General features: G+C 38.1%; 1 protein-coding gene and 1 pseudogene across 1 annotated transcript; one reads left to right on the plus strand and one right to left on the minus strand.

Moving 5' to 3' along the window:
• Positions 1-7,683: 7,683 nt before the first annotated feature.
• LOC107697553 (gastrula zinc finger protein XlCGF8.2DB-like) lies at positions 7,684-18,044 on the plus strand. The gene is made up of 3 exons (XM_016498349.1): positions 7,684-7,761; positions 13,178-13,374; positions 17,125-18,044. Exons 2-3 carry the CDS (start codon positions 13,203-13,205, stop codon positions 18,042-18,044), a joined length of 1,092 nt encoding a protein of 363 aa, XP_016353835.1. The 5' UTR covers positions 7,684-7,761; positions 13,178-13,202.
• A 137-nt stretch (positions 18,045-18,181) lies between these two features.
• LOC107697543 (uncharacterized) lies at positions 18,182-19,661 on the minus strand (annotated as a pseudogene).
• Positions 19,662-27,777: the final 8,116 nt, after the last annotated feature.

A 27,777-nucleotide genomic window follows, 5' to 3' on the forward strand; every position in this document is an offset into this window, starting at 1 on the left:
TTAATATGGATTGCAAATGGCCAAAACTTGCATTTTATTCACATACCTTTGTTTTATTCTTTTGAGAGGTGATCTAAATGGGTGTCCCTTATTTTGCCTCGCTGAAGGTGGCAACTCTAACACGATGTGACCCGCTCCATGTCAAATAAAACATTTCTAACTACAAAACTCATATGACATTCTTCTAAAATATCATTCCTTTCTGTAGAGCTGGACATTTTATTAAGGATCAAATGAGTGAGTTCAGTTTTGAGAATGAAAACCAACCGGTTTGTTCCTCAGTATCTTCATGTTTGACTCCGAATGTTTCTTCAATCTTCATGTCTTCACTCTCCTCTTTAATAAATGCCATCTTTGTAATAGTGTCACGTGGATCTGTAAGAGATGAATCACAGATTCCTGAAGTTATGAACAACATAGACCTTATATAAGCAAGTGCGAAGTGGTCTCAATTCCCGATTAACTACAGAGCATTTGTGATACAGTTAATAATTAAGTATCTTTATATGAGCATTTTTTTATTTCAGAAGAAAGACATAGTTCACTGATTAAAGGGTTAGTTCACCCAAAAATGAAAATTAGGCTGTGTGTTACTCACCCCAGAGGCATCCTAGGTGTATATGACTTTCTTCTTTCAGACGAATCCAGTTATATTAAAAATTGTCCTGGTTATTCCAAGCTATATCATTGCAGTCAGTGGGTGTTGCAGTGCTTCAGTCCAAAAGAAGTGAAATAAAAAGCGCCCATCCATAAAAAATGCGCATGCGCTGGTGAGTCGTGAAAACCAACGTTTGTTAACAGGATCAAAAGAAGCAAAGTTTCCTTACTTTAGCAAGTCTCCTCTTGGCTTATATCGAAATCCTCTGACATTCTTCTTTATAAAATCCTCGTTTTGTACTTCTAATTAGTGACCGTTGTTTTGATCTCTCTGCTGCTCTCCCGGTTCGTCACTTCTGAGCGGCGCATGCGCAAAGCCGAATACGTCATTCGCCCAGAACTGCTTCCATTTACAACAGTGAGCACAAGCTAGAGTCAAGTGATTATTACATTTTGAATATGGATATTTTTTTTACAAAAATGCATCGATTCGCTACAGGAGGCCTTTGTTCCCCCCCCCGAGACGTGCGAGACACTTTTTATGGATGGGCGCTTTTTATTTAACTTCTTTTGGACTGCTGCACTGCAACACCTGCTGACTGCAATGATAGAGCTTAAAATAGCCAGGACAATTTTTAATATAACTCCGACTGGATTAGTCTGAAAGAAGAAAGTCATATACACCTAGGATGCCTCGGGGTGAGTAAAACACAGCCTAATTTTCATTTTTGGGTGAACTAAACTTTTAAAGCTGTACATGTTCGGTTTCATCAACCAGCAAAAAATGACTACATACTCAGGTGTTACTACTCATCTTTCATTGTTAGGAGTGAAAGAAGTTCAGTTTCTAAATATAAGATGTATTAAGCTGTTTATTATAAACACAAACTGTAGAAGTATATCCTTCACAGGGTATTAAAAGTACACATACATTTGATTATATCAGTGAACTATAGTTTTGAAAACAAAATACCTACAATATCCCTTTACGGCTGTAAGAAACTCAGAAGTGAAGATCAGAGACTGAGTGACTCTTCAGCAGGTTCTTGATTGAGATGGTACTGTGTGGCGCTGCAGTCATCAAGACTGACTAAAGCAGAGAATCACTGTAGTTTTATACTGATTTCAGGAGGCAGTCATCAGAAGATTAAGGGTGCAAAGGATGTCAGCAGTTACATGAATTTACCCAGATTTTCAGCAACTCTAATCAAGGCTCGAAATTGCGACCATTTTGGTTGCATATGCTCCCATAATTTAATCTGTGCGACCTCAAAATATATTTGGGAGCATTTGTGCGAGTGCATATAATTGTTGTAGTGCGACCTGTTTTCATTTCTCTAAAAAACGTTCACAGTTATATGCCTTCTGTGTGCTGATACGGTGACCGTCTGCCGTTCTATCAAACGTTACATAACTTCATCTTTACATTCTTAAATTTAATGCAGATTTTAGATTGGTTAATATTAGCGGTCAATCACTGCTTTCTGCTGTCAGGTGACAGGGAGCTAACTACCGCGGGAAATACAAAGGGCTGAAGAAGAGAGAAAATGAAAAGAACACTTACAGATTTCTTTTGTAAACCACCTAAAGTTACAAATAATGGTGCTGGAGTTAGCGATCATGCGGTGAATGTTGATCCACCAGCCGAAAAGGCGGCGTACAGATTTCGGAGAGAATGGTTGAAAGACTTTGAGTGGCTCCGCTATGAAAATGCACTGTGCTCTATGCACTGCATTCACTTTAAAGCAGGGGTGTAACGATTCACTCGTTTTCTCGATGCATCGATTACAAACCCTGAAGATGCATATGCATCAATCTTGAAACATGGATTTTTGAATCGTGAATCGTCGATTTCGGACAGTAATCAATTTGTAATTGTTGTTTTAACGATGTGCGATTTGACATTATCGAGTACATTGCAAAAACCAAACAAAACACCTAGAGTGCACGCATACATGACGTGATGAAGTCTGGTAGATTAGACTAGTGCGCCTGCGCATTTAGAGTGCGTTTTTTTTCACTGCATGATTCAGTCTATTAAAATACATTACAAAATTCAAGATATGGGGGCGTTTCATCATTTCATATAGTTAATATCGCACGAAGAGTGCCGTTTTTTCCTCCAAAAATCAGCATGATTACAAATGTGATATTGATTTTAAACAACAGTTCAATAAAAAAGAAGTTAATATTAAGAGACTTATGTTTTAGACACCATATTTCCTGTTTTTGCTCTATTTCGACAACAAAAATAATTCCAAACAAAGCAACAGCACTGTTTCGTGTCTCTGAGCAACATGACAGTGTTTCGTTCCTGAATGAATCAACCGTTTAAATCAGGGGTGTCAAACTCAATTCCTGGAGGGCCGGAGCCCTGCAGTTTTGTTCCAACCCTGCTCTGACACACATACCATGTGGTTTTCAAATAAGCCTGAACGACTTGATTAGTTGGATCAGGTGTGTTTAATTAGAGTTGAATCTAAACTCTGCAGGGCTCCGGCCCTCCAGGAATTGAGTTTGACACCCCTGGTTTAAATGATTTGGTTCGATCGCAGTGACTCACTTATTAACAGTGACTTGCTGCCACCTACTGGCGGTTTTAATTTCGCATTTAAAGTATCTTTTCTTTTTTTTTTTATAATTTCAAATATCAGTATTCAACGTTTTATATTTACAGTATTAAAACATTATATATGCATGTGTAACTGCAGGTTAAATGCATTTATGTCCTGCATTAAGCAGTGTGTAAATGCATCTAAATGCCACTTCAGATGCAGCTTCTGTTTCCTCTGCATTGCAAAGATGAATTTTGTTGATACTGATTTAATTTGCTTGATAACAGCCCAAATGTCTTATTATTGTAATTGACTGACTAAATGAAAGAATTTGACTCAAATGATGATGCACACTTAATGGCTTAATTGTAAAAATGACCATAAAAGGTCAAAATCAATTTAAACTTATTGGAAAAGATTAATTTCTATCACTGTTGTGAACTGACCACCACACAGAATATGAAGAATATCAAAGTCAGCTGTCCACGGTAGTCCTTAAGACTACCAACACAATAACACAAGATCAGCACAATAGCAGAGACACACAAAGCCTGTGGCAAGCCATTCAGACCATCACTGACTACAAGCCCCCGGCACAGGCCTTGGCTCTTACCAACCTAGAAAATAAAGACTCCTATGTTAGAATGCTATTCATCAACTTCGAAACAATAATCCCACAACAGCTCATTGATACACTAAACCTGCTGGGCCTTACCAATTCCCTCTGTAATTGGATCCTAGACTTTGTAACTAGAAGACCTCAGTCAGTCCGTGTCGGCCACAACACCTCGAGCACTACCACACTGAGCACAGGTGCCCCACAAGGCTGTGTGCTCAGCCCGCTGACCCCCCACTGACCATCGACAGCTCGACTGTGGAGAGAGTCAGCAGCACTAAATTCCTGGGGGTGCACATCACAGAGGATCTCACCTGGACCACCAACACCATGTCACTCTCCAAGAAGGCACAACAGCGCCTACACTTTCTCCGCCGGCTGAAAAGAGCAAGTCTCCCTCCACCCATCCTCACCACATTCTATAGGGGTACCATTGAGTGCGTGCTGACCAGCTGCATCACTGTCTGGTATGGGAACTGTAGTGCAGCAGACCGCAAGACCCTCCAGCGGACAGTGAACACAGCTGCAAAGATCATCGGTGCCCCTCTCCCCTCCATCCTTGACATTTTCCTTCACGATACTGTTGGCTTTGCTGGAGTATCGTGTAAGGACCCCACCCATCCCTCCCACAGTCTCTTCCAGCTCCTACCATCAGAAAGTCGGTACCGGAGCATCAGAGCCCGCTCCGCCAGACTGCTCAACAGCTTTTTCCCCCGGCTGTGTGAGCCCTGAACTAAAATCCCCCCGCCCTCCTCTGAAACCCCACACAACCCCCTACCTCCTGAAACATGGACCATCTCACCAACCTTACCACATCACAAAAAACTGTCTGAAACAATTCGAAGTCCCCCCCCCCCTCTGAAACCCCATACAACCCCCCTACCTCCTGAAACATGGACCATCTCACCTCCTCCACCCCCAACCTTACCACATCACAGGAAAAACTGTCTGAAACTTTCTTTTTTTGTGCAATTCGAAGTGCGCTACACACAGGTGAGTGGGCCTGTACAAACCACCTGTAGTAACACACTCTCCTCTATGCGCACTAGACACTTTTCACCCACACTGTTGTGTACATAATCCCACAAGACTCGATAACAGTGAAGCATTCGTATAGTTTGTATTTTTTAGTTTATGTATTGGTAAACATTTATATATAGTATATTTATAGTCAAAATTTGTCAGTAGGTTAGTTGTGAAATAGGTTTGTACTGTTTTATTTCATTGTTGTGTGAGGCACGACATTTCGTTCCACTGTATGTCCCCACATGTAGCGGAACGACAATAAAGCTCAACTTTAACTTGATTTGATAACACACTCAGCAAAATATCGTCTAATTATCATTATAGATAAAATCCTAGAAAACATCATTTATCAATATCGCACACCCCTAGCTGCCACGCAATTGGCAGAGCTGAATGTAAAATTTAACACCGCATACAGCATCCTAACCTTCGCCAAAGAGGAGCTCTCTCTCTCTCTCTCTCTCTGTGTTTAACCCAACTCAGATTAACTTTAGGTGGTTTACGAAAGAAATCTGTCAGTGTTTCTTTTCATTTTCTCTCTTCTTCAGACCTTTGTATTTCCCGCGGTAGTTAGCTCCCCGTCACCTGACGGCAGAAAGAGTGATTGACAGCTAATATTAACCAATCTAAAATCTGCATTAAAGTTAAGAATGTAAAGATGATATATGTTAATGATTGACAGCTAATATTAACCAATCTAAAATCTGCACTAAAGTTAAGAATGTAAAGATGAAATATGTTAATATATAATTTGTAGTTGTGGTGCTCATTCATTTTTGGCAGGTGCTCCTAACTTTTTAAAGTTGGGAGCACCAGTGCTACAAAGCAAAAAAGTTAATTTCGAGCCCTGCTAATCTAATCAGCATAACTATTTCAACACTCATCACAGAGATCAGGGTCACACCTACAGACATCACATTCACACTTAACCCAGGTACTGATTAGCATGAACAATGACCATCAATTAAAGTAATGGAGCAGAAGCAGCAAGAGGCAATAAAGACAAAAGGTGACAGACAGACTCACCTACCACGATTTTACATCTGCATTCACACACACCTAAAACAAGAGATTCCTTTTAATATTTAAATGCATTTTATCCTTCTGCTCACTTTCTAAGGCTGTGGTTTAATTTTGACCCAAATAATTGTGACTTAATTGATGTGCATTTGTAAGAAAGTAAACATTTATTATTTGGAAGTATTTTGTAGAACATAAATATAAATTATATAAATGAACACTGATTATATAAATTATATTCTTACAAAATTCTTTATGCATAAAGCTAAATTTATACCTCAATTAATCCAACTGCAGACAACTGGAGATAAATATTAGTTCAGTAATATTTATTAAAAGTTATTGAGATTATTGGAACATGTCTATTGAATTTATTGATGTTTTATATAATTTTAATTTTTACGATGGCCCAATAAGTTAAATGTAAAATCATCAGTCAGGAGATTTCTGAATTTCATTCCGTACCTTCAAATGATGTCTGTTGTTCTTTAGAGAGTCAGAGGAGCTTTTTTGTCATTTCAGCTCTTAACAGCCTGTACACACTGAAACGAAACTGGTGCTGCTACTTAAGACGCCCCTAATTCTGTCATTAATTACTCACCCTCATGTTGTTCCAAACCCGTGAGACCTCCGTTCATCTTCAGAACACAAATTACGATATTTTTGATCAATTCAGAAAGCTGACCCTCCAGAGACAGCTAGAAACTACCACGATCAAGGCTCATAAACGTAGCAAGGACAAAATAGTCCTTGCTCGCGCTTTCTACTGAACAGAAACGAGTTGTATTGATTTAAACATTCGAATAAAAGCGCTCACCTTTCTTCAGCCGCGGGAGCGCGGCGCAGCCTTATGACGTCACATCGCCAGACCAAAATAAAAGTATTTTTTTCGCTCTATTTAACCTTCGAATAACAAACAGGCATTGTCATCTTTATATTGCTAAACACATTAACAATAAATCCAAGCTGCATATAATAAACAATATAATACTAAAAAAGTAAACATTAAAATAATACTAAAAGCAAATTATAACAAATTAAATTACATTTCAGGAGGGGTCAGTCCATGTATGTTGACCAGTTTAGAGAGTTTTAAGGCACTCTTCGCTTTTAAATGTTTTATGGATTGAAATAAAATTCTAAAATATGTTGTAAATGCTGTAAAACAAGGAGAAGCTTTAACAAATCTACATTTGTGTGTATAAAACTTTGCTACAATCAACCTATTGCACAAAAATTCAATCTCTTTGTTTTGCATAAAGAAACCAGATTTAACAATGTGATAGTCAAATGTGATCGACATTTTTCATCTTCAGCCACTCGTACAATCTGTCCCAAAAGAATCTAACAATAATACAACTGTAAAAAAAGATGTTCCTGAGATTCAATATCTTTCAAGCATAAAGTACATACGTTACTGTCCAAATCAATACAAATTCATTACATGAGTAAATGTCATTAATTGTTTTGAAATGTCCTTCTTTAATTTTAGGTAGCAAGGGGAATGACAGGGATCTCCTTCTAACTTTAATAGTGTCAGCTTTTGAAAACCTCTCCAGTTGTACTATTGTTAGATCCTTTTGGGACAGATTGTATGAGTGGTTGAGGATGAAAAATGTCGATCACGTTTGACTATCACGTTGTTAAATTTTGTTTATTTATGCAAAGCAAAGAGATTTAATTTTTATATACACAAATTTAGAGTTGTTAAAGTTTCTCCAAGTTTCATTTAAATGTAATTTAATTTGTGTTATAATTTGTTTGTTTTTTTTGTATTATTTTGTTTATTATATGCTGCTTGTGTTTATTGTTAATGTGTTTAGCAATATAAAGAGGACAATGCGTTTGTTATTCGAAGGTTTAATCGAGCGGGAAAAAAAAGACTTTTATTTTGGTCTGGCGATGTGACGTCATAAGGCTGCGCCGCGCTCCCGCGGCTGAAGAAAGGTGAGCGCTTTTATTCAAATGTTTAAAGTGTTTAAATCAATACAACTCGCTTACGTGGTTTGCCATCCGCCATAAAACGTTATTAGAAGAAGAACTCGCTTACGTTCAGTAGAAAGCGCGCGCGTGCTTAACTTAAACAACGCTGATTACTTTTGCTGCGTCCAATTCGCATTCTATCCGTCCTAAATAGTATTCGAAAATAGAATTAGTATGTCCCAAATCATAGTATGTTGAAAAGTATGCCAAAGATTCCCGGATGGTCTGCAACTCGCGATACGCATAAAAAGTGTTTAAAAACTACAAACATGGTGGATATGCGAGGCCAACGGACAGGCAGAGAAAGTTTGAGTAATAAATAATCAATGTCTAACCTGATTAAAAATGTCTATGTAATGTTATGCACGTTATATTTCATCTGCAGCAACACTGTGAACTTTTATAATAATACGTTTGGTCTTTAACTTTTAAATGCATCATTATTCTTCACTAAAAGAGTACATACTTTTAGGGCGTAGTATAAGGGGGGAGGGTTGTTGAATAAATTATGTTACTATTGTTTTCTTTGCGCTCAAAAAGTATTATCGCTTCTTTGTAAAATTATGCTTGAACCCCTGATTTTACATGGACTATTTTACCGATGTCCTTGCTATGTTTCTGTGCCTTGCTGTCTATGAAGGGTCAGAGAGGTTTTCTGAATTGATCAAAAACATCTTAATTTGTGTTGCGAATATAAACAAAGGTTTTACGGCTTTGGAAAAGACACGGGGGTGAGTAATTAATGACAGAATTTTCATTTTGGGGTGTCTTAAAGTCCCCTGTGGTGAAAAATCAAGTTTTTTATGTTGTTTATTTGTGTATGTAGTGTTTTTAATATGCTTTTAGACAAAACATGTGCCAATCCATTTATTAACACCATTGCTGAGTATTTTCTCCTTAAAACTGTAGTTTCCCAAAGGCAGTTGCAGAAAGGCGGTTTGAAACAGCCTTTTTTTGCTACGTCACAAAATTCAATAACCAATTGCGTCAAGGGATCCTCCGTTACACTCACCCCCCTAATCCTCACTCCCATCCGGGTCACGGCACCAATGTAACCCCTCTCTCCCAGGTCCTCACAGCCACACCTCGTTCTTGTTTTGAGTGGGTCTCGAACCCGGGTCTCCGGCATGGGAGGTGAACGCACTAACGAGGAGGCTAAAGACTGCAGCCATTAGCGTCAGTCGCTAGAGCGTCTCTTGACATCAGGGAGTGAGGTTTACCTGCACAGCACCTACTCGCTGGCCTCCGTTACAAAAGCAGAGGGTCTAGTGAGAAGGCAGCCAGATTAATCCGGTAACAGTTATATTTGTTCTATAGATGTTTCGCTAACTGTTAATATTTCCCCATATTTTCACGATGTCATGTGCTGTTAGCGCTTATTTATTTGTATTTAGAATCGCTAACTTGAATAATAACCCGCGGCAGCAGTGTAAAAGTAGCCCGGAGTCAGACGCACGTCACGCGCGTATGATCGCGGGCGCGATTTGGGATCACAAACTTGGCTGCATTTGAGTCTTCAAGGCATTTTGAGGACACAACATCGTCAAGTAAGTAAATTTAACGAATGTTATAGTATCCACTGTAGTTCTCCGCTAGTAAAAACATAGTTTTAGCAGTCATTATCCGCGTACGATCCAGTGCAAACCGATAATGTTACCTCATGAAGTTAGCCATCAGTCTCCTTGCTTACGTTGAGCATACCAGCTTATTTCTGGTTCAAACACATATGGCTTAATCAATGTATCCAGTAAATGAGGCAAGGGTGTAGAGTTACATTCAAGCTATTTTAAAGGTATAGTTCACCCAAAAATGAAAATGTGATGTTTATCTGCTTACCCCCAGGGCATCCAAGATGTAGGTGACTTTGTTTCTTCAGTAGATAACAAATGAAGATTTTTAACTCAAACCGTTTCAGTCTGTCAGTCATATAATGGAAGTGAATGGGAATCACGGCTTTGAGAGTCAAAAAAAACACACAAGCTATTTTAAAGGTATAGTTCACCCAAAAATGAAAATGTGATGTTTATCTGCTTACCCCCAGGGCATCCAAGATGTAGGTGACTTTGTTTCTTCAGTAGATAACAAATGAAGATTTTTAACTCAAACCGTTTCAGTCTGTCAGTCATATAATGGAAGTGAAGGGGAATCACGGCTTTGAGAGTCAAAAAAACATACACAAACGAAACCAAATTAAACCCTGCGGCTCGTGACGATACATCGATGTGTAAAGACACGAAACGACCGGTCTGTGCAAGAAACTGAACAGTATTTATAGTGTTTAATTTTTTTACCTCTGTTTTACCGCAATATCCAAACTCTACTGAGCGCGCGTTCACGTCTTCTTCAGCTGGCGCGTGACGCGTCTTCTTGTTCTTGCTTTACGGCGGATCGCAGACTTATAAGTGCATTACCGCCACCTATCTCTCAAATGGACCATTGGCACTCTATCTACAATCAATTAGGAGTGTCAATGGTCCATTTGAGAGATAGGTGGCGATAATGCACTTATAAGTCTGCGATCCGTTAGCTTTAGGTGGAGCATAACGAAAGTTTTCTGGCAAATCAGCAGTCTCACACACGAATTTAACCTTTTTCAAGTTTCATTGTGAACTTGCTAAATAAAATAGTCAAATGTAAAAACGCATCTATGCTTACGAGATATATTTAATCAAAAGAATCCCGTACATCCACATCTCTCGGTAAATAATCCATTGTGATTTGCAGTTATCACAGCCCAGAGCACAGCACGGCAGACTGACGGAATTGCAATTCGGTCCTACAAATGTCGGCCGCACCACTGTGACGTCACATGAAACCTATGAATATGTGGTTATTCGTGGGGTAACTGGAAAAGTTATATGAACAGATTTTTATATAAACAATTTCTAAAAACTTATTTTAAATTTTTATAGAAATGTACAAATATTTTTTAAGCTTATATATACACGTTTATAATTGACACAAACACTTAATAATAATAAAATAATAATAAATATTCATTTTAAACGCATGCATTTTGTAATGCTTTGGGCTAATGTTTAGTAATCTCTCTAATCAAGAGACTTTTACTGCTGGGGACTGGTAAGTAAGGGATAGATTACACTGCCGTGTATTGCCATGGCACTGCACCAGCAGGTAAGGAGAAGTATGTGATATAAGTGGCCCTCAATGAAAGTGCTTCCCTTGAGGCGCTGTTGCTGCCCATCCTTAAAAGATGTTGTATTGTTGGTTGTGCCTCTGCTGGAACATTGGCCTGACATTCGTCGACTTCTTCATCACTAGCTTTCCACCACAGAAAGTTGTGAAGTATACATGTTGCTTTAACAACATCCTCAGCCACCCCAGGAGAAACACCAATGATTCTGCGGTAAAGCCTCCACTGAGTGGTGAGGATACCAAAGGCACACTCCACTGTCTTTCTGGCATGTGACAAATGGATGTTGAACGCTCGTTGTTCTCCCTCTGTGTGTCCAGGATAGGGCCTCATTAGGTTTTAAGTTGAGAGTTCCATGACGTAGGGTTCCCCCATCACTGCTCCTATCAAAGGCTCCTACATCCACCACCCTGAAGCGCCAGTGTGAATCAACCACTGCCAGCAAGACAACTGAAAACGTAACCTTTGTAATTATACAATTGTGATCCTGTGTTGCTCGGGGCTTGTATGATCACATGTTTGCCATATATAGCAACACAACAATTTCGAAAAGCCCAAAGCCGATGAAAGTCCTCCGCAATTTCTTTCCAATCCTCTGCTCCTGGGCTGGGCATAAACTGGAGGACAAGACAATCCCAGATGGACCTGCTCACACTCTGTACAATGCCTGCAACAGTGGAATTTCCAATCTTATAATTAAAAGCTATGGGATGGTAGGAGTCACCAATATCTGAAATGGGAACATAAGAAACAAATAGTCAGTTATTTTTGGCACAAAGAATAATAATTAATAACTAATTATTTCTGTACAGTTTTGATAGATAGATAGATAAGATTCACTATACTCACCGAAGACAAATACAGAGCTGCTGTGCAGGGGATATAGTCTCCCTGTAATTTGTCTCCATCTTTGTAATGCTGGGTCCTACCATGCTCAGGAGGTCTTCAAATTGCTGGGTAATAAGCCTAAAATACACTTTAAACTTAGCGCCATCTAGCTTCAGCTCTTGAACAAGCTGATGGTATTCCCCGTATTTATGTCTGCATTGGAGGGTGGGGTGAACCCAAACAGATCTCTGTCCTTTTGTTCTCTGAGCAGCAACACCATTTTTATGAATGTCAAATGCCATAGCCAGTGCAATTATTTTCTTTTTTTCCCCATGTCAAAATTCGTATCTATCAATTCTGCTTTTTGCCTATTTCTATTATTGTCGTTATTGCATCACATCCCTCGCGGAACCCTCGCATTCTACGCTGCGCTTTTTAAAAAGCCATTCCTGATCGCTGCGTCTCACGTTTTTAGACGCAAAGACACTTTCTGTGTGAATGGCCCTCAATGCTACAATGACAAAGTTGCTTATGTTAAACATAAAACTTTTATGAACAGAACAAATAAGACTGATGTACTTGCGTTGTAACACACATACATACAAAACTTTTGGATTTTCCCCTTACTTTAAACGAATGCTTATGGCTCATAATTATTAATGAAAAAAACAGTCTATAGTCTACAATAAAATAGTACAATGACAAATGTAGCTATATTAATCTTTGAACTTTTATTAACAAAATGAATAAAGATATATTTTACCCTCATTTAACACAAATATGGATTTCCCCTTAGGCTACCTTAAAACGATCGTAGTTTGTGGTTTATTATCTTGTTAATTAAATTCGCATAGGTTATATTAAACATCTAACTTTTATTAACAAAATGAGTAAGATGGATATAGCCTTGCGTTGTAACCCAAATAAATAAGGTCTAAAGACACTCACTTATATTAAACACAGAAATTTGCGTTTTAGGATCCGCCATCATATGTCAATCTTCGCATTATACAACCCCACCTCTCAAAATACATTCCCGCAGCTATGTATAAAGATACTTAAAGGGATAGTTCACCCAAAAATGAAAATTCTGTCATTAATTACTTGATCGTGCAAGGACCCTTGCTGTCTATGGGAGGGTCTGAGAGCTCTCAGATTCCATCGAAAATATCTTAATTTGTGTTCCGAAGATGAAAAGAGGTCTTACGGGTTTTGAACGACATGAGGGTGAGTAATTAATGACAGAATTTTCACTTTTGGGTGAACTATCCCTTTAATTATTAACTGGAAATATCATAAATGCTCTGTAGTTAATAGGGAATTGAGAGCACTCCACACTTGCTTATATAAGATCTATGTTGTTGATAACTTAAGGAATCTGTGATTAATCTTTTACAGATCTATGTAACACACTATTATAAAGATGGCATTTATTAAAGTGGAGAGTGAAGACATGAAGATTGAAGAATCATTCAGAGTCAATCATGAAGATACTGAGGAACAAATAAAGATGGAGTTGATTAAAGAGGAGAGTGAAGACGTGAAGATTGAAGAAACATTCAGAGCCAAACATGAAGATACTGAGGAACAAACAGGTTGGTTTTCATTCTCAAAGCTGAACTCACTCATTTGATCCTTATTAAAATGCCCAACTCTACAGAAAGGATTTTGAAGAATGTCACATGAGTTTTGAAATTAAAAATGTTGTATTTGAAATGGAGCGGGTCGCATCGTGTTGGGGTTGCCACCTTCATTCAGCGAGGCAAAAAAAGGGACCCCCCCCCCCATTTCTATCTAAATAATTGTATATTACATATTATTATGCATTTATGAATAATAAATAGGGTCTAACATTAGTTATAATATATGAATTCATCTGTCTAATAATGTCTAAACATATAATAATTATGTCTACCAAGCTCTGATAATGTATGGAATATTATATTAACAGACTGTCCACATTTTAATAAAACAATAGGCCAATGTCTCTTTAAAGGTATGGTTACCCAGGTTGTTATAAATCTGCATAAAGGTCTTTCTTTCTGTTGAACACAAAAGAAGATACTTTGAAGAGTGTGGGTAACTAAACAGCTTCTGGTCCTCAGTAGGTGCGTTTCCATTACAGATTTGCGCAAAACTTTGGCGATATTTGATAAATGTCAATAAAAAAGTATTGCGAAATGATGGCGTTTCCATTAACCAATGTTATGCGACTAAAACTTAACCTTTTGCCTCTCGCGGTAAGTCGTGGCAACGGATTTTGGTGGGATTTTGGCTATATTTATTCCAAGGAGGCGTATGTGTGTATCTTTACAGAAGCAGCACAGAGAGCCGCTTCAGAAACGTGTGTGGCACGGCTGGAATAATCACAAGCATTGCTAGTGGCCGCAATCAGCTTCAGTGACCGTATCAGAGCCACACTGCACCGCAGACGTGTGCAGTGTAAATTATCTAAGCATTAACATTAGGGAAAGCCCCTTATACTGGAGAGCGGCCACGTATGATGTGTTTCTTGGAGGTTATAGTACATTGAAGAATGATCATGACTTTTTACATACGTCATGTGACCTGTAAATGCGAAAAAGACGTTTCCATTGCAGTTTTGAGAATTATTCATTTTTCGCATTGCCTGAAAAACCACCTCATGCGAGCGTAAAAACCTTTTTACGATATATGGGCGTTTTTGCGAAATTGACGCGTTTCCATTAGGCATATTTTCAATTCGCAATTTCAATTTGCGCAATTTGAAGGGTAACGGAAACGCGCCTAGTAACTTCCATAGTAGAGAAAAAAAATACTATCAGAGTCATTGGAGACCAGAAACTGTTTGGTTACCCACATTCTTCAAAATATCTTCTTTGATGTTCAACAGAAGACAAAAATTATTATAGGTTTGGAACAACTTGTGGGTGTGTAAACGATGACAAAGTGTTTTGACAGTCCACCGTGAGCAACTGAAAGCTTCTCTGCAAACTGCGCGTTCATCATTAGTTGCTGGACAGAGCCATTGATAACTTTCCCATTCAGCCCTATATCTGGAGAGCCTTGTGTTCAAAGGGCAGATGTGAGCTCCTGATGTTTTAAACTGCGCATGTTTAGCGCATGCTGCTTTAACGGCGCGCGATCTGTAGTCTCCGTCGCTATGGAAACAAAGACGCCAAAATGCAATCACGCGCAAATTGGCTTCTCTAATACTTCATTTCAAATTTCATTATAATTGCTATTAGTATTATAAACAGTGCAAAATACTTATTTGTTGATTCAACTTTGGCCTTTGTAAAATACAGGAAAAATTGTAAAACATAATTTTACCTTTAAATATGGGACGATTCCATACTTTTAGGGAAGGGTGGCAACCAGGGGCGGCGTTTCCGTATGGCAGTTGCCGTACCCTAGCCCAGTCAGGTGTGCCGTGAAAAATTATCCAAACTTCACATCTCTATTATAATTCGTTATTATTAAATAATAAAAATCAGAGGGTTTTACAAATATTTAACCAATGCTAAGTATTACAAAGGGCTTCTCAGTAAAACTTCGTAACGCTATTGGATCCTCAAGCTCTCAGCGAAACCTCGTAACTTCACCCCGCCTTCATTCAGACAGATAAAATAAATAACTGATGTTTGAATAGTAAAGTGTTTTAATCAGGATGGAATCCTATACCCAGAAGAAAAAGAAGTAAAGCGTTTTCTTCAAACACTATGTCTGTAAAAGGCTAATGTTTTTGTGTGTTCGAAGAGCGGAAAAGTAGGTTATTTGCCGTCTAGCCAATATACTTTTGTAGGCCTACGTTTTAAATATCCTGTGCATAAGCGCTTAATCGTTTATATCATGAGATTTTGGCCAAGTGTAGGCCTTAAACAACAAGAAAAACTAAGCGCCCATATAGCAACAATAATTTAACGTTATATAACCTGTAAAAGTTGATGAAAGCGTATAATGCGATGCACTTGCCTCAGATGCGGCCGTTCTACTGACAGACAAAACACAGATCTCCGCAATCGCCGGCCAAAAACCTTGTCAACTCCATTTGAACTTGTTTTTCATATAGCCTGTTAAGTGCAAGTGTCTGATACAATACCAACACTGACGACGCAGTGTTGTTTAATTATTTACTTTTTTTAACTTGCTTTCTTCCCCCTGTAGCCCACGCGCCATACCCTATGGTTTTGTGAAACGCCGCCACTGGTGGCAACCCTACATCGTGTGGACAGACATGTTGAGATCACATGAGCCATTACCATTAAACTTTGCTCTTTTTTTATCATCATCACTTCGAATAATGGGAAGAAATTTTAAGATCACATTTAACACTAGAGGTCGACCGATATTGGTTTTTTGACAGCCGATGCCGATATCTTGGGTGGCCAATGGCCGATATAAATCCGATATAACTTTAATTTATACAAGAAATTTGAAATAATTTGAAAATGGATTAAAAAATAAATGTGTGAAATAAACGTGCTTATGCTTAAAATGACAAATTATTTTTCACAAATAAATATTTAATACAAATATAATTAAAAAGGAAGTAAACACTGTAACCAACAGGGCACTCAGTCTTCTGGGAAGTTTGTGTGCATTGGGAATCATATTTTTTAAAATAAGGCCAAGGTAACACTCATTTTACATACAGCACACAGTGAAAATGACGTGAAAATGACAGTGGGCAAAAGCATGAAGCGCAGCTTAATTTGAATTCACGAGTTTGAAGTTTGTCTATCGCGCGTCTCCAGTCAGGCAGAACTCTCCTCCTGTCAGCATTCAATTCACACGGATCGACCGTCACGCAGAGAACACGAGATTATGCAGGATACAAATGCAAACTTCACAAGATCTCACAACTGGATTTAACTAAGTTTGCAAGGTTTTTGAAAGTAGATGTTCAGTAGTTATTCAAAGATTTGTTTAAATTATATAAATGCGTATTTGCTGAATTCTGACGGCAAACGAGAAAGTATTATAATGTTTGCCTTTCTAATACTAACAATATAAAAGCAATCGTTATAATACAGACCTCTGTCCGTATTAGACAGAACTGTTAACGACAACAGTGAAGTAGTAGAGGGAGAACTGTGTGCTCAGGCGCTGCCGTTATCAGCGCTGTCAAAATAAAAGTCTGGCGTGCCGTCAAAAAATAAAGGTCCCGCTACGAATGCATCGGCCAAACAGAAAAACTTATCGGCCGATTCCGATATTTGAAAAATGCCAAATATCGTCCGACCACTGTTTAACACCTCCTTTAATAGCTTGGTGTGTATAAGATCTACATGTTGTTGGTTTTGATGTTTGTTCTTTGTGCCATTAAAAATGGTGTTAATCTGGATTTGTCTTTTATGCATTAGACCTGATGACACTGAAAGAGGAGAGTCAAGAACTCAATGAAAAGGAAGATAATGTTCAGCATGAGAAATATAATTTCATGACTGAAGAAAAAACATTTAGTTGCTCACATACTGAAAAGACTTCACAAAAAAGAGCTCAAAAGACAGCAAATAGAAGTTATTTCACCTGCCAACAGTGCGGGAAAAGTTTCACCAGAAAAGGAAATCTTGAAGTCCACATGAGAGTTCACACTGGAGAGAAACCTTTCACCTGCCAACAGTGTGGGAAGAGTTTCATTAATAAAACAAACCTTAAAAGCCACACAAGAATTCATACTGGAGAGAAACCTTACACATGCTCTCAATGTGGAAAAAGTTTTAAACATAAACAACACCTCGATGACCACAAGATAATTCATACTGGAGAGAAACCTTTCACCTGCCAACAATGTGGAAAGAGTTACACTCACAAAAGAAACCTTAGAGACCACATAAGAACTCATACTGGAGAGAAGCCTTACACATGTTCTCAATGTGGAAAAAGTTTTAATCATAAACAACACCTCGATGACCACATGAGGATTCATACTGGAGAGAAACCTTTCACCTGCCTTCAATGTGGAAAGAGTTTCACTCACAAAGGAAACCTTAGAGACCACATGAGAACTCATACTGGAGTGAAGCCTTTCACCTGCAAACTGTGTGGAAAGAACTTCATTCATAAACCAAACCTTAAAAATCACATGAGAATTCACAGTGGAGAGAAACCTTACACATGTTCTCAATGTGGAAAGAGTTTTAAACAAAAACAACACCTCGTTGACCACATGAGAATTCATACTGGAGAGAAACCTTTCACCTGCCAACAATGTGGAAAGAGTTTCATTCAAAATGGAAACCTTAACAAACACATGAAGATTCACACTGGAGAGAAGCCATGAGTTTCAAAAGTAAAGTAGCTCTTTAACGTGTACAATCACACCGGAGTGATTATTGTTCAGTTTGTCATGTGATTAACTGATAAATTCAGATATGCTTTCGTGTTTGGCTGGTTTTGAGCCAGAGATGGACGTTGTGCTCAGTGCTTGTCATATCCCTTATGAAAGTTAACCATGCTTTTACTATAGTAAAACTGTAATAACCATGACTGTAGTAACCACAATTTTACTAAAGCAGGTTGAATTACATTTAACAAAAGTTGTGCAATGAACTTCTACCAAATAAAAAGGTAACACTTTATTTTAAGGGTCCAGAATAATGCATTAGTTAAAGGGGTCATATGATGTTGCTAAAAAGAACATTATTTGGTGTAATGAAATATTTTCCACATACTGTACATTATTGTTTCTCCTCTATGCCCCGCCTTTCTGAAACGCATAGATTTTAGAACATTGCTATAACCTTTCAAGTTTAAAAACAAACCATATTTAGACTTTGACAGTACCTTCCTAAAGAAACCATCAATCCCACCAAATATCACAATGTTGAATCTAAGGGAAAATTCAGATATAAAACCATTCTGTCTACTGTTAGTAATTGATATGTTTAGTGTACATCTGGATGTATTAGTGTGTGAATAAAGTACGATTTTCTTTGTGTGTGTGCATGCAAATGAGAATAAGAAAGCAAATACTCACGTGATTAGTTTATGGTTGGTATCCACATGAACAAGCGACAATGGTGCAGGAACCGATTAAGTTCTACGGGCTATAAAACCAAGCTGGACCATTCTGGCCAAAATTCCAGCTCCATCCACCCGCTGCATACTGGCCTTCAATCTGCGCCATTGTATACGGTGCCCTCTTGCCAGAAGTTCACCTTTTACAAGTCTGTATCCAGCATGGGGCATTCTTAATTTTATTGCCCTCACGAGACGATCAAGTTCATTATCAGATATATTGGAACAGCAGCCTCTGACAGAGAGGGAGTGCTCCTTCAGCCTTCTGTTAAGTGTTCGTCTAGAAACACCACAGAGCTCTGCAAGAGTTTCTACAGGAAGAGCAGTAGAGAAAAGTTCTTTAAGGTCATCCCTGTGGATATCCAAACGTGGGCGTCCAAAGTTACGATAGTCAGTGTCGGGGGTAACTCGTTACAAGTTACAGAAAACAAAGTAACTGGCATTACTTTTTTAATTTACAAGAAAATATCTGAGTTACTTTTTCAAAAAAGTAATGCCAGTTACTTTGTTTTTACATAAAAAGTAACTAAGTAACGCAATTAGTTACTTTTTTAGGGAGTAACGCAATATTGTAATGCATTACTTTTAAAAGTAACTTTCCCCAACACTGGTGATGGTTACAATTTCAGATAAATTCACTGAAGATTCTTCTGAACTCAGAGATATTAGTTAGGTTTATTAACTCCTGTAGACCCGTTATTAATTCCCCTGGGATGTCAACATGATTTGATGCAGCAATTGCCAATGTTAGTTCTTGCTGAGCAACATCCAGAAGGTAATCCATGTCTATAGTTTCATTCCGACAAATTGAGTAAAACTTAGTTAGCATACGCTGCAAGATATGTTCTCGCACTTGTTCCTGCAGGTATAAACAATGCATAGTTAGCCTACATCTCAGGCTGAGTACATAATTCCATGCTGAACTTATTAGATTTTAAATCTAATAAAATCACCTGTTAAAAACACCTAAAAAGTTACCAAAGCCCCTTTAAATTTGTATTTTATATACACAGAACAACATGAATTGGAGAAGTGACATGTCTCTTTGGTCCTGATAAGTAATATCAAAAGAAAAGAGAATTAGGCGAAAATCTTACTTTTGTTTTTGTATGGACAATCATAAAGATAGAATTGTTTTCTTAACCAGAATAACGACACTGTGTTATCATTAACGTAAATACAAAAGAAGACGATTTACAATTAAAGAAAGATCATTACGAAGCGTTGCGTTTCACATTCAGCAGCCTAAAATATATGCCGAAGTATACTTTGGCACCAATGGTCTCTAACGCAACGATCTTAGCTCGCGATGCTTTTAAGAAACGCAGTCCAGTTCATATAAGTAAAGAACGATCTAAATAAAGACACAACTGTTGCATTCTGCACAGGAATAAAACTTATATCTCGATTTTTCTATTTATTATCTTAGTTATAACAAACTTACCTCAGGCTGCCTCGAATGTCCTGCCGAGGAGGATGTTGACGACGCTCCGTGAGCCTCCCGATTACTCATCTCGAATAACCCTATTCTTCTTCTTCTGATGTGAAAAATATCTGTTTTATCATTAATGTTCTTTAATATACTCTTATTACCATTTACTTACAGCTCCACAGTCCAGACATGCACCCGCGCCACTGAAACACTACTTCCGGTTCAATGAGCCACCGATCAAAAAAAATCTCACGAGCCAATAAGAGCGAACCGCTGTTAAGCCCGCCCTCACGAGAGGTTTGTGCCAGAATGGCGAACGTAAATTTGCGAAGCGCAAACAAAAACTTGGAAAACGAAAACGCTGGCAGCGCATTCAAAACTGCGTTTAGCGAAAGTGAAGCTGAAAGTGAAGTCAACAAAGAATGCAGTTTATTTGAAGACGATGTTACTTTTTTTGCTATTTAGTTGATTGTTTTTACTTTAAGTGTTTTTCTCATTTATCAATGTATATTTTTGTTCGTTTTCGCAAAAGTTTCGTTCATTTTATTTGGCACAAATCTGATTCCATAGTTTACGAGGTTACTAGCCAAAACCGCGTATTTTGACATAATTGTGTGTGTTTTCGTCCGTTGAAGCGCTACTGGTGCGCTGTCTAAGCGGCTCAGCATCTGCGTAATAGCCGAACGAGCGACCTTTTAAAGGGTTCATATGATGCTTTTTTAAAGATCATTATTTTGTGTATTTGGTGTAACAGAATATGTTGACATGCTTTAATGTTTTTAAACTATAGCCTACGTCACTGCACCATTTCTGCGGCATAACCCCATGTATGTGTCGCCATATTTCTCGGGTTATGAAGAATAAAGAAGGGAAACGTTAATCTTCCGAAGATCAAGATGATCTTGTCTTCGAAAAAGATTATTTTATTCGCTTACGCCAGAAACAGAATCTCTTTAAAAACGGGCTGTTGTTCCCACTAGAGACCTGAACTCCCGCGGGAGTACCGCGGGACCCAACGCAACAGGGTGCGGCGCGGGACAACTCTTGATGGGCGAGTGCGGGTGCGGGCGGGAAGAGATTCGTGTGTGTGCGGGATGCGGGAGAATAAAATGATTCTCGGGACTCCCACAAAATAGAAATTATCTAAACATAAAGTGTCTAAAACATATACATTGTTATTTATCTGTTCACGAATCCTTTTATTTTAGCACACGAAGTGTAGACACTGTGAAAGATTCATTGTGCATATATTTATTGTGTTATAACAGAGCTTTATGAGATCGCGATTAACTGAGATGTCAGCTTTTAGTGATAATAAAGGAAGCGCGCTGCTCGCATTCTGCCATACCATGCATGCAGCAGCCCATGCTTGCTTTTAAATTAAAAATTAAATTTATGCATTTAGCAGACGCTTTTATCCAAAGCGACCTTTTGTTGTTTGCTTCTATTGACATCATTTGTAAGTCGCTTTGGAAAAAAGCGTCTGCTAATGACTATATGTATGTATGTATACGTGTGTGTGTGTGTGTGTGTGTGTGTGTGTGTGTGTGTGTAAACACTGGACTGAATATCGGCTTGCCATTTGTGCTGCTAACGCAATGCTCTACCACTGAGCCCACAGGAACATTTCTGTTAAAAATAACAGTGGTTTGTGAATGTCGATGCTTAGCCTAAATAACAAATATTTTATCGGGAGGGTTTATGCTGGGTTGGTTGGTTTTTGTTACAGACAAAAATCAGTCCCGCGCAGGTCTCTAGTTCTCACTACATTGCATTGTTATATTTCGTAAAAGTTTTACCCGCCAAATGGCGACTGACACGTTACATATACTCGCCAACGCTGATTTTTACTCGCATTTGGAGCTTGGTGAGTTTTAATTTTAGGCCCTGTATAAAACTGACTATCGGCTTGCCAGTGGTGTAACAAATGTCTGCAGAACAAAATGAATAAAACATATACATTAAACATTCGACAAAGCTCAAGTTAAAATATTTTGTCAGTCATTGTTTTTAAAATGTTCATCTTCCACTTCAGAGTTTAAGTAGCTGACAGACGGACAAACCACTATATCAAATAATGAATAAAAAGAAATGTATTTACCCTTTTCCACTCTGTGAGAGTGCACGCACAGATCTCCGATTCCTCTGACCAAGTTACAACCTATATCAGACGTTATGATTTCGATCAGATGCTTCGGCTGTATCGGTTGACGAGTCAACGTGATTTTGACGTTGAATCGATGTTTTATTTTTGGCGAAAGAATGTTCTGATGTATCGACTGGATAATGAATGTTGATTCAACGTCGAAATTTGATTGACGACTGATACTGACCTTTACAACCAAAAATCGACGTTGAATCAACGTCTGCTTGCTATCTGGGTTATCAGTGATATTTACAGCTTACTTGATACATTTACACCTCAGAAGGATTGCAAACACCAATGACCGGGTATAACACATTCAAAACATTTACACCAGAGCAGATATTCGCGAACAGAAGCTTAGTTCTAGTCATAAACACAAGCATGCTTTGTATGTAGGCCTATTATACAATACAAAAACATTTTATATACGGGAAACTATATTTATAAACATCTACATATATTCGCGAACAGAGAATATCAAAGTAAAGTTTTGTCTAATCATTCTTTCTCTAACATTAGGCTATTAACATTATAACTCATATTACTTTTATATCGTATTACTGTCTATTTTATAGAACATAAAAAAAAAACATCCTGGCATCGTGAGACATTTAGATGCAGTGAATGAAACTTCATAATGTTTCACTTGATTATACATTTAGTCAGGAATTATAGTTTGGAAAAAGTCTAACTAGTGAAATGTGTACAAGTTGTGTGACAACTAATACAAGTAGGTTAATAAAAACAAAACTTACACATGTAAATGATCTCCGCTGGATCAAGCTGCCGCGTTCTTCTTTTTCTGAGGTAATCCAAAGCATATTCCTCTCAGCGTGTCTTTTTCTGAGGTAAATTCTGTCTTATTCCTCTCAGCACGTCTTCTTCCAGAAACGAACAGTAGCCAAGATGAACTTGAGGAAAAGTCTCGCTGCTTTGTTTGCTGTGATGTGGGCGTTTATACGCCACGCGTCTCACATGGACTATTGTAATATCAAAAGCGAATGTAGCTCGTGGGCGTGATCTAATTAGAGATAATGAAGTCAGACGGGAAAGACTGGACATCGCGTTGGTTTCATATGGATTACTTTATCACAGAATATTTGTTTCAGTTCATTTTAATGACGCGTTTCAAAATGAAGATCACGGAGACCAAGGCGGTAGACAGCGCACCCTGTTTGTTTTCTTTATTTTACAAAAGCACAAGTTTTGTTGTTATTATGTGTATATACAAATAAAAGTAGACCCTTTACAGATTCAATTGATGTATTGCTCTTATCTGTACGTTTAAAACTACCTTTAAAACTAAAAGGAGTAATTTAAGTTCCTTTAGGGGCATTCAAAAAAAATGCAAGAAAACGCTCCGGCGCATTTGTCGACCCCAGAGGGTTAAAGGATGTTATCTTGTATTATAAAAACAAAGGCAAAAAGGATCTAGAGTTTATTGTTAAACTTTTTATTTTATTAGCAAAATTTCACATACATAAACAAAAAGTTATTAATTCATCTCCTATGTTAAATTTGCTTTGTTCTGACTTTGACTTTTATATTTCTTCAATAAGACTGTTAAAAAACAAAAAGTCAAAAATGTTTAAAATGCTATAATACACTCTTCAATCCCCCTGGTACTTTTTAATATCCTTATTCGTTAAAATGTAATGTGAGCTATGCCTTTTTATTTATTTATTTTATATATTTTCTCTTATTTGTTCATATTTTGTATTATTATTTTAATGTTAAAATCACACCTCTGATTGGCTTTGCTTTCGACAGAGATGCTTGTGACTGGCTACAATTCTCAACACAGTAAAAAAACATGTTGCAAATCGAAAACTTTGCTTTTATGATTCAAGACCACGCACGAATATACACAGCAGCGTTTTAAAGCAGTCAACACAATCCCTCCCCAACCCCACCAATTTCAAAAACTCACCGGATCTACACAAATCACACAAAATGTATTTTAATTGGGTTCGAAAAGTGACAAATTTGCATCCCAGGCTACAGCTAAATTTGTCCATACAAAGGCATTTCCTGTAACGTCATAAAACATCTATAATGTTCAGTTTGTACTTTCAGTAAGAGGGCGCCCTCTGGCTTCGAGTATAAAGGAAACAAATACAACATTTCATGAGTGCTTACACATCACACCGTTTTTGGGTAAAATAGATAACAATAATTATATCTAAACAAATATAAAGTAAACATGTGCCAATCCATTAGTTAGTTAATCCATTTGTTACTAATAACAGATAAAAAGTGAATATAACTGCCCTCAAAAAGTTATCACCTATGAACTCCCGCATTATAACAGGTCTAAACATAAACTACATTGAATTATTTTTTTCTGTATAGAAGCATGGTGTTTTGCAAATTATTATATAGATTAGGGGTTTTCCAATACTGCTCATAGAGAGCCGTCCAGCAGGTTTCAGCTCCGACATCAATCAAACTCACCTAAACCAGCTAATCAATGTTTTTCAGACTTACTTGATAACTCCAGGAGCAGTTTGGAAACCCCTACTCTAGATATTGGTCTCAAATTAACCATAACGAAAAGCTTACCATTCAGTTTATGATCATGGGAAATGAAGCTCGAGGTTGTGGTCATAGTTGTTCGATATCCTGGCATTGCAAATTGTATACTACAAATCTTTGACATGTTATATAAAAAGAAAGGTTTTGCAAGAGTCTTTTCAACACTCGGTCATATTTGACGTGCTGTATGTTGACTGATGGCCAGTGTCCATATGAAAGCTTCCGTGCCGCAGGCTACCTTGCACAGCACCACCTAGCGTCCGACTACCATTGTTAAAGATAAAACCGGTATTTTAATACAATATCGTGGCAAGTCTAATTTGCATTGTCTACACTGTCTACAAAAAAAAACAATAGAAACCATCACAGAAATGCTATGGCTTCCACTACAAATACCATTAGAAACATTACAAACTATCAACTATTAACCATTAAACCCAATACAAAATGGTTTCCTGACAAATTAAACCATCCAGTAGAGACCAACAGGAACCATTACAATTTCCATTAAAACCAATACAAAATGGTTTCCTGACAAATTAAACCATCCAGTAGAGACCAACAGGAACCATTACAATTTCCATTAAAACCAATACAAAATGGTTTCCTGACAAATTAACCCATCCAGTAGAGACCACCAGGAACCATTACAATTTCCATTAAAACCAATACAATTCCTATTATAACCAGTAAAACCATTACAAATTCTGTGATGGTTTCTATAGTTTTTTTTCAGCAGTGACATTTACATAAAATGTTATTGACAAACATTTTATGTAGATGTTTGTGCTTCAGTCATGAAGACATGACTTGTGATAACATCTCAATATTTGAAGACAACACAGAAAACATTGACCTTGACAGTGACACTGACATTGATGATGCTGATGACAGATTCAGTGACTGTCTCAGCAGTTTTAGTGAAGAGGAAGCCTTTTTCAGTGACACACATGACAACTGAAGACTTGCCAGATGAACTGCGTCAATGGGTGGTAGAGTCTGGCGTGACAAAATGCAGCTGACAGCCTACTTAAAATTTTAAACAAACGTCCCCTCACTCCCAAAATGTTCACGGACTTTGATTCATTCACGCGAGGTGAAAACAGTTGATGCTGGGGAGTATGTGCATTGTGGCATATTGGAATATTTGATCCAAAACAAAGAAAGTCTGCTGTCACAACCTGACACAATCAAATTGCAGGTGAACGTGGATGGACTACCATTATTCAAGAGTTCTCCAAAGCAACTTTGGCCAATTTTAGGGAAATTTCCATTTGAAAGGGATCCATTTGTGTCCTTTTGTGGAAATAGCAAATCACGCAATCCGAACCAGTATCTTCAAGACTTTGTTCAGGAGGTTTCCACTCTTGAACAAGGTTTCAGTGTAGATGAGAGGAAGTTCTCTTTGTCCCTGGACTGCTTAATTTGTGATGCTCCAGCACGATCATTTATAAAACAAACAAAGGGGCTTGGAGGCTATAGTGGTTGTGATCGCTGCACACAGGAGGGATCCTATGGGGGACGAAAAATGACGTTTCCTGAAACACATGCCAGCCGGAGAACAGACGAGTCATTTGCCGAACAGCGTGATGAAAATCATCACAGAGGTCACTCAATACTGAGCACATTACGTTTAGGAATGGTCAAACAGTTCGTGCTTGACTATATGCATGTTGTTTGCCTTGGTGTCACAAGGAAGCTGCTCAATTTTTGGACCAAATGTGACCTAAATTACAGACAGAGCTCCATTAAGATCAGTGCCATCTCCAAAAAACATGTATGTATGTCAAAGTACATACCTTGTGAGTTTGCACGAAAGCCAAGGTCACTCTCAGAATTAGATCGCTGGAAAGCTACGGAATTTATACAGCTTCTCTTGTACACTGGTCCAGTAGTACAAGAGAAGTACAAGTAGTACCACTCCAACTCTACAGTATGATTTCTCCATCCAGCTAGGTTCTATGTAGTACTAAAAGACATTCTCCCAACTCCACTCTACAATAACTTTCTTTCATTGTCCATCAGCATCTATTTGATGCTTTCTCCAACCCTGTGTGCCTAAAAGACATTCTCCCAACTCCACTCTACAATAACTTTCTTTCACTGTCCATCAGCATCTATTTGATGCTTTCTCCAACCCTGTGTGCCTAATACTGCGATTATGCAGATAACCTGATCAGATACTTCCTTGAACAGTTCAGGAACTTGTATGGCATTGAGGAGATGGTCTACAATTTGCACTCTCGGTGTCATCTAGCAGATGATGTGAGGAGGTTTGGTCCCTTAGATTGTGTGTCTGCATTTCCTTTTGAAAACTTCCTGGGCCACCTTAAAAGAAAGGTCAGAAAGCCTCAACATATTCTTCAGCAAATTGCACATGTTGTAGAGAGGCAGTCCACCCAGAAGAAATCCACTTTCCACACAGACAAACCCAAACTTGGTGGAAAGCATTCAAGCGGACCAACAGTGCCAGACGATGCTTTAAGACTACAGTACAAGAGGGCCAGACTTCAAAATGCTGCAATAAAATGCAAGATGGGAGACAACGGTGTAATGAGCTTGTATTCAACTACAAGTGTATCTTTGCCTGCCTGTTTTTGACCCCTTCATTGTCCTTGAATGTTCATTTATTTTAATGCGGTGCGCTGTCGTCCTTTCTAATGTGAATGTCATACAGTCTCTTACTCGAGACAAAAAAAAAAAAAAAACGAGTTGAAAGAAACCCCCCCACATACACACACACACACAGATCTTACTATCTATATGAGGATTTATGACACACAATTATTCTGACATTATTTCACAGAACAGAAGTTCAGCTGCAGTATTAATGTCATGAAGAGAAGAGACTATAACATCTTATTGTTACAGTTTTATCATGCA

Source organism: Sinocyclocheilus anshuiensis, unplaced genomic scaffold (assembly GCF_001515605.1).
Source record: "Sinocyclocheilus anshuiensis isolate Anshui unplaced genomic scaffold, SAMN03320099.WGS_v1.1 scaffold1886, whole genome shotgun sequence".
NCBI lineage: Eukaryota > Metazoa > Chordata > Actinopteri > Cypriniformes > Cyprinidae > Sinocyclocheilus > Sinocyclocheilus anshuiensis.

Bases quoted from the DNA above. Each gene is read 5' to 3' on its own strand.
- LOC107697553 (XM_016498349.1), top strand. From the start codon at position 13,203: ATGGCATTTATTAAAGTGGAGAGTGAAGACATGAAGATTGAAGAATCA. The intron at 13,375-17,124 runs GTTGGTTTTCAT...TTTATGCATTAG, and splicing joins AGATACTGAGGAACAAACAG to ACCTGATGACACTGAAAGAG.